This window comes from Arachis ipaensis, chromosome B05 (assembly GCF_000816755.2).
Source record: "Arachis ipaensis cultivar K30076 chromosome B05, Araip1.1, whole genome shotgun sequence".
Lineage (NCBI taxonomy): Eukaryota > Viridiplantae > Streptophyta > Magnoliopsida > Fabales > Fabaceae > Arachis > Arachis ipaensis.
The window spans coordinates 24,229,521-24,238,248 of NC_029789.2; the positions used below are offsets into that span (position 1 = coordinate 24,229,521).

Here is an 8,728-nt window from a genome sequence, read left to right on the forward strand (position 1 = left end):
CTTGACATATTAGATGAAAATCACAATAATGCCAAAGTTTGACAAGCAGCAATGCAGATCGTTATTCAACGCAAGTATAATAAAAAGGTGAAACCTCAGAGACTATATCAAGGAGACCTCGTCTTACGAAGGCTTGAAGATGTCAGAAAATCCCCTAGACAAGGAAAACTAGCCACAAACTGGGAAGGAACTTTCAGAAAGTCAAAAGTACACGAACAATGAGCATATTCTCTACAAACTCTAGAAGGAACCGAACTGCCAAACACTTGGAATATATCATCATTACAAACATATCATAGCTAGTCAATTATAACAAGTGAAGGGGGCGATACTCTTTTTCCTACCACCGAAGTTTTTCCCACATTGGGTTTTACTCAGAGAGGTTTTAACGAGGATGACCACTTCACATTATGTACAAACAAAATATCAAATAAACATCACAAATTGCATGTTTATCCCTCTATGTCTACTTTACATGCACAAAATTCAGATAAATTTTTATATATAATATATTATCCATCAAAGTTCATATGAAAATATCAGAAAACGAAACAAGGTTAATTACATCCAAATGTCAAATGTTTAGCAAAAAGCATACCAAAAAACTACCAAAGTTCAGATCACAAAATGAAATACAAATTAAGGCATTATCAGCCTTTTTTATCGGCCACGGCCGCTTTTTCATCTTCAATCTCGTCAGCTTTGTCATCCACAAGTTTTCCACTAACAACAATCTTGGTGACATCTAGTTTAGCAACCTCAAAATCAGGTGAAAAAACGACCACTTAGCTCACACAACGGTCAAAACCCGCGGCAAATATCTCCATAACTTCAGTTTCAAGCTCATGAACACGATAGGTCATCTTCCTTTTATCAGCATCTGCCTCTTTAATTTCCCTTGCAAGGTGCGGATTTGATTTCGCAGAGTTTCCACCTCTTCTTCCTTATCCTTCATTTTTTTTAGTCACATATGCAATCATTGTATCCCTCCCCTTTAAAGATTTCTCCAATTCCAAAACCTTTTCAATTTCTTTCTTCTCTTCCACTCCCAGCAGCTCAGTTGTACAATCTATACACAATATTCTTGCGGTAATTACCTACACGAAATAACCAATGATAAGACTGCAACCATACAAAACACCAAATGTATACAAATATTATTTTACCTGAAACAATTGCACGACAGTTTCTTTTCCTAAATTCTTTAGCAAATGAACATCACTTGGATACTGAGTAACTTTCTCAGCTAATTCTAAACAAGGAAATTGATCACTCCACACAGATCTCGGATCGGCACCACGAACAAACGCATGCAATCGCATTTATTTCGGTCTTTCATACTGAACACGTGAGCCAAGATTAACATCGGCATCAGATAAGACCTCCAATGACTTTTCTGATCCAACCCTTTCCTTTTACCACTTTATGGGTGCGCACTGAACTGAGCCGCCTAAGGGATAATAGTCTTCTTAGAACCATCTTTCTCATTTTTCTTCCTTGAATCCAAGAAGGACCTCATGCAGGCTGAAGACAAGCTCAGCACTTTGCCACCTAAAAGAAAAAGAAATACCTTAATAACACTCTTAAAATGCGAAAGGTGTCCAAACTTCAAACACATTACCTATGTATCTAGGCAAAAGTAAATTTATCAGACTCATCTTTTAATATTTCAGGAATCGAAAGCAAATTCCTAGGCAAAAAACAATCAATAAGGTAATCTAAAATGAACTTCTCATCATCAGTCCTACTCATAGCTTCTAAATTCTGCATAGGTTTTGGACACCAGTATAGTGGAAAATTTTTCGCCAGTTCATCATATAAGTAAAAAGGGTATTCGGTCTCTTTAGAACGAACTTTCATAAACATCTCTTTAAAGTTTTTAAAAGAGAATTTGTATAATACGAAAAGGGAATGGCCAGGGTAATTACTGAGGTTTATCCATAGACCTTTCTGCACCCCTTTCGATTGAAATAAAGAGAAAAAAGTTAAGAGAAGGGACAGACTTCAAGAAAATCCATAAGGCATTCAAAGGCTCAGAGAAAATCCCAAGAATTAGGATGCAACTGCGACAGAGCACAATTCAACTGAGTTAACACTTTGAACTCAAAATCAGTAAAAGGAAACTTACATGAAATCAGTCAACCCACGACTGTAAAAGTAAAAATATGTCCAATCCCCCTTTCTTTTTCGCACACCCTTTCCTCACCATTATAGGGAAGAAATTCAATCCCAGTGTGACTACCCTCCCTCACCCAGTTAGACCCATTCAGAATAGTTAAGACTCTGTATTCTGGAACAGTGATTCACGACACTTCATGTCTGCATGAACCCAGTGGTACCAATATTCTTTAACCTAAAAAACTTTGTCTTTTCTCATCAAACAACAAGCAAGCACGAAGTGAAAAAGTAAGAAAAATTTACATCCTTTGGATGTCATTTTTCTTGATAAATTAGAAGGAACAAAGAGGTGGTGAATTTTTCTAAAAAAAAAAACACAATGAAAGAAAAAAATTAAAAAGACCCAATTAAGGCCACTACCACACGATAAGAGACACACAATCTCTAACTTTTAAAAAGTTTTAAACCCCAAACTTGACAAAATGCCACATCCGCAACTTAAGCTTGGGGTATAGGAGGACGCAAGCCGAAGTATAACATCGGCATTTTAAGTATAAGATCAACTAGCTTACAAAGCATCTATAGCAAGTCAAGCTTGGGGGCTCTGGTCCGTCTTTGCTATTTCGGAACCGTGACGTTATACTTTGGAACAGGCTTTTGATTTAAAAAGTAAATCCCAGATGGCTCAAAACACAATTCTCGGAACTCCAAGACTAGAACGGTTACATTATGCAACAATAAATTGAGAACAAATATGAGCAAGAGAGGCAAAAAAAATTAAGAGATATCCCACTTAAGAGATTTGATTTTTCGAAAATTTTGTACTGACTTGAACGTCGGAGTCCTTTTTGCATGTCTCCAACTTTGATTTTAGCCTCAACTGGACAGACGAGGAACTCACAACATAACTCATAGGAGGAAGACGATTAAAGAGCTGCCTTCTGTGTTGACGAGCTATATCTCGGAGTCCCACATCAGGCTAGAACATTATTAATTAAGAAGTTTATAACTTTTAAATTCTTTTTTGATGTAAATTTTATAGGTTTCTTTTAGTATATATTATGAGCAGTAAAGGTTAAATTTAAATCTAGAAGAGTTGTTTTACTACTTCCAAACTTGATTACTTTTTTCTTGTGCAATTTTACCAAATTATATTCAATCTTTATTATTTTATTTTTCATGGTGATAGAAGAAAATTTATATATTTAATTGTCGTATATTAGAGCTCTATTTAAGGATTAAATTGTTGTTTACATAAGTCGAGATTTAAATTTTTAATATTAATAAATTAACTACTAAATCAATTTAAGTTAGTTATTGGTTAGTGAGATTTGTTTGGTTGGATTTAGAATACTATTACCGAGACTAGATAAATATTTAAAGCCCATTTCTTAGTGGGTCAAGCGTGCGTGACCAGGAAAGTTTAGCTCCAAGAAAAAATAAAAAAATGATTGGAAGTCAAAATAGAACAACTCTTTTTTGGGTTATGCTAGGTAAAAGGTAAAATTATCCTTAATCATTTTTAAAGAATTGACAAATTAATCATTTATTTTTCTAAAAAATAGTCTGATTGAAAGATCAACATCGTAAATGTTTTTGTTAAAGACTAATTTATTCAAAGATAATTATTCGCACATTAATTTAGGTATAAGTCAAAATTATATGATCAAAGTGATACAAAACATTCTGGTATAGTAAAAAAAAATATTTTGTCAATTAAGAATACACTTATCATAAAAATATGACGTAAAATAAGATATTAGAAAAAATATAACATATCTCAAGACGAGTGTTCTATCTAGGTATTAATAATATATATCTTTTGAAAAAATATGATATATTTTATAGCTCAATTATATCAAAAATACAGTTAAAAACATTATTGAAAGATAACAGTGATTCAAAAGCACATTTTGAATCAATTACTAAAGTAGAGTGTTGATTAACATAAAGGATAATCAATCATTAATACCATATGAATTTTCTGTGGTTATTATTATAAAACATGCAAGCCTAATTTGAAGCTAAGTTGACTGATGATGATGATGATGAATATGTCAACAAACTCAAAAGATATATAGATTGGTGTATAGTTTGTTATTTGTTAATTCTATTTCTATCTTACTATCTACCATCTTGTTCTCACTATAATAATAATAATAATAATAATAAGAAAAATGAGAGATTTCATTAATTTTTTGTACAAACCACTTTAACTAGAAATATATGTATATTGTTCTTAGAAGTAGAAATATTTAGGCAGATTAAAGTAGAATCAAATTAGACATACTTTAATTTAGTTATTTATGAATTCTATTTACCTCATTAATCTGCTACCATCTTAGCCAGCTAGTTTTTTTTATCATATTCATAATAAAATACAACATATATATGTCTCTATATAGCTAGTAGGTGTGTGTATTTAGGGAATAATGAAACACACATAGAGACCTAGCAGCTTAATTGGTTAACTTTACACAATGCTAGCTAGTAGGTGCGTGTATTAGGGAATAATGAAACATGCATAGAAATCTACCAGCTTAATTGGTTAACTTTACACAATGCTAATATAATAATCAAGTCAATTAATTTCTAAACAAAAGTGTATTATAATTTTCCATATCTGATAATTAAAGTGACAAAGCCTAACTATTTTATTGATTCATCATATCACAACAATAAGAGGGGTTTTCTTCTATAATGCTATCTGAAACAATTATATTCATTTCAATCGCATGATTGAAATTATTATTTGTGTTTTATGAGCAGAACACAATAGCCTAACCACACGTAGATACCAATATTACATACATACTCCTTCAACTAATAACTAACAGAAGATGTTTAAGTATGCTCATATCCTTCTTGAAATATGATATTCTAATAACTTTAACTATTTATATATAATAATACAAAAAATACAAGGTCTAGATTTAGCGAATGAAAGCCATTTTTTTTCTTTTCTTTAACAAATTTTGTGTGATTGAAGTTGTCAGCTTATCCTCGTAGACAAATTTTAAAAGCTATTTTTTCCAGCCGTCATATGTGATATGTCTTCTTGATCTCCATTAAATGGTGTTATTTTTTTTTCTTTTTTCTTTTTTGTATTAAAAGCTATTCCTCCTCCTCCTCCACCTCCTCCTTCTCCTGCTAATTAACTCCATATAATCTGCTATTCAAGAGTCCACAGTTCCACATAAAAGGTATTGTAAAGTAGAAATTCCAGACTTAAGACAAATTTGGAAACCATTTAAAAGAGCAATACCTGAAATGGGTAGTTGAGTATCCTCTGAAGACAACTTGAGTTTGGTTGGCATCAATATTTTTATCGACCCATCTAGCCCAAGTCGTCAAAGCCCTTCTAAATGCATCCAAAACCTTGAGTCTTGGGTATACATGGTTGCCTTCTTGATAGTAGTCTTCTCTGTGAGTTAAGAGAACACAGATTAATATCTCAAATGGGAAAGCAATCTCACATTACAAAAGCACAAACTATGATAATTTCATATGGGAAACATGAATTACGTAGATCATGTTATTCATCTTTGCTTCTGAGCACCGACCAAACTCACCCCCTTAAATGTTTTTTCATGCGTCCACCAGTGGCCAGTATTGAAGACAATGATATCAGCATCATGATATACAGTAGTTGTCTGGTCCATCAAATCCAATCTTAATGTCTCAAATGATCCATTTATGCCTTTGAAACATTGACTCTCGAACAATGAATGGTGGACTAACAAAATCTACTGAGCAATTATAATCCTATCAACACAAGAAAGTTTTCGATGAGATAATACCATTACAAGATATCTGCATCACAGAATCTTATATATGTTCCGAAAACTTGCCTCAAATCTAAAAGCATAAACACCTTTCTTCTTAAATTCATGTCTTCCAGAAATTTCAAAAACACGTTTCTTGTCCTTGACACTTTGACGTAGTATACACACCATCGACTCCCACATGTTCCTGTTCAGTGAATCTCCCACAAAAACTAGCCTCTGACATTGCAGCCTCTCCAGAAAATCAGTTGCATTCAAACTGAAAGATCACGTCAGTAATTAATAAACATACAACAAAAGCATTTGGATATTAATTTAAGATGACTGGCACTAGTCTGCTTATAACTAAAATTGATAGTAAACCAAAACTGCGATTAAAACATATGGAACTATATCATGAGAGATCCACTATTTTACCCCAGTTAGTTGTAGACTCTGGTTGCAGAGTATTTACCAGTGGATCCCATAATTCTCTACCTTTTAAGTCAATAGAATCAAGACTTTACTGAACATTGTTAATACTCCATAATCCATATGAGAGTGTTAAGGGAACAACTCACCTCTAAATGGTAAGTAGTGCACTGGCATTTACATTTTACCCAGAAATTGAGCTAACTAAAGGAAATTATATAGGTCGTATTAAAATTTCATAGAAGTAAACTAGCATTTCGGTACTTGTAAATATAACTAAGCTGTAACTAATCCCTTCATAGAAAACAAAATAATATTGCTAATTTAGGAATCTCTTGTCGGTGGTAATGTGAATGACTCGTAATTTAAGATCTGGATCAGACACATAACTTTAATCAGGAATCGGTTTTCCATGGATGGAACCATTTTACTGAGTTTGACAGAAACAGTAACCCTTTTCCCTTTCATCATGTACATCTAAGCCACCCCTTTATTTCCCTCTTTTAGTCCTTCTCCATTCTACTCCGTTTTCTAAACCTTCATACATCTAATTTTTCAGCAATACCAAGTTGCAGTTTAATATTTGGGTTCACTCATTAATTTAATATAATTACTACAATTACTATTAATAGACAACTTGCATTTTTCTAATAATAACAATAAAAATAACAATATTTCGCACATGTTACTGAAAAAACCACAGAAAAGAACAATCATACCTTGAAATGTCGCATTTATGTGGCTGCCATTTCCATTTCACATAATCACTATCAGGTCTTCCATTAAGGTGGCAATCAAAATCCCTATCGATGAGTGGACATGAACCTAAGGGGTAATATGGCTTTGAATCATCCCTTATCCACATACCATCATAGATATCACAATTCTGATCATTTAAACTAAAACGACCCTCCATCTTCACATCTTGTGAAGAAGAACCACCAGCATCAATAACCACAGTTACATTATCGTTATTATTATTGTTACTATTATTATTATTAACAGAAGTCACGTTTGATTCACCAGAAGAAGAAACAGTTGCATTCGCAGCAAAGTCCACATCTTTGACAACCCTATTATCAGGGAAGTTCCCAATCTCAGTGACCAATGTAACGTTCTCACCGTTGGATTTCAGCGGAAACTGTTGCACTTCACTACTATTAAGCGTTGCATTCTCACCACCGACGGTGAAATTCGCAAACCGTGTGTTCTTGTTCAAACCCTGACTTGAAGCATTCACTCCGCGAGTTTTTTCAATTCGTTCTTCATCCTTCTGCGGAGAACTTTGACACTTCACGTCTGCATGAATCCAGTGGTACCAATATTCTTTAACCTCAACAACTTTGTCTTTTCTCATCAAACAACAAGCAAGCACGAAGTGAAAAAGTAAGAAAAAATTACGAACCTTTGGATGTCATTTTTCTTGATAAATTAGAAGGAACAGAGAAGTGGTGATTTTTCCTAAAAAAATAATGAAAGAAAAAAAATTAAAAAGACCCAACTAAGGCCGCTACCACACGATAAGAGATACACAATCTCAAACCTTTATAAAGTTTTAAATCCCAAACTTGACAAAATGCCACATCCTCAACTTAAGCTTGAGGCCTAGGAAGACACAAGTCGAAGTATAATATCGGCATTTTAAGTATAAGATCAACTTACTTGCAAAGCATTTTATAGCAAGTTAAAGCTTGGGGCTCTGGTCTGTCTTTGCTATTTCGAAACTGTGACGTTATACTTGGAAACAGACTTTTGATTTAAAAAGTAAATCCCAGATCTCAACGGCTCAAAACACAATCTTCGAAACTCTAAGACTAGAATGGCTACATCATGCAACAATAAATAGAGAATAAATATGAGCAAGAAAGGCATCAAAAAATTAAGAGACATCCCAATTTGAGAGATTTGATTTTTCAGAAATTTTGTATTGACTTGAACGTTGGAGTCTTTTTTTTACAGGTCTCCAACTTCGATTTTAGCCTCAACCGGACAGACAAAGAATTCACAACATAACTCATAGAAGGAAGACAATTAAAGAGCTGCCTTCTGTACTGACGAGCTATATCTCGGAGTCCCACATCAGGTCAGAATATTATTAATTAAGAAGTTTATAATTTTCAAATTCTTCTTTGGATGTAAATTTCATAGGTTTCTTTTGGGTTATACTAGGTAATCCATAATTTTTTTGAACAACATGAACAATCATCAATCAAATCAAAATGTACTACACTTCCTATATATCTTGTTCACGTTGTTTAGTATTTTCATTGTTTACTTATATTTTTTTTTATAGTCAAAACAAAAGTATAACCCCTAAAATTTTAAAGAGCCCATTGGAGGTTGCGCGGTAACCCGAAATTCAAGGTAAGAAGCAGGACAAGACACACAAACTGACACTTGGCTCAATAAGAGAC

General features: G+C 33.3%; 1 protein-coding gene across 1 annotated transcript; it reads right to left on the reverse strand.

The window, feature by feature from the left end:
• On the reverse strand, nucleotides 5,800–7,858 carry LOC110271960 (protein trichome birefringence-like 2). Its single transcript, XM_021123684.1, has 3 exons — nucleotides 7,034–7,858; nucleotides 5,970–6,162; nucleotides 5,800–5,883 (listed from the first exon to the last, which is right to left on the reverse strand). The coding sequence occupies exons 1-3, from the start codon at nucleotides 7,669–7,671 to the stop codon at nucleotides 5,800–5,802; spliced, it is 915 nt and encodes a 304-aa protein (XP_020979343.1). The 5' UTR covers nucleotides 7,672–7,858.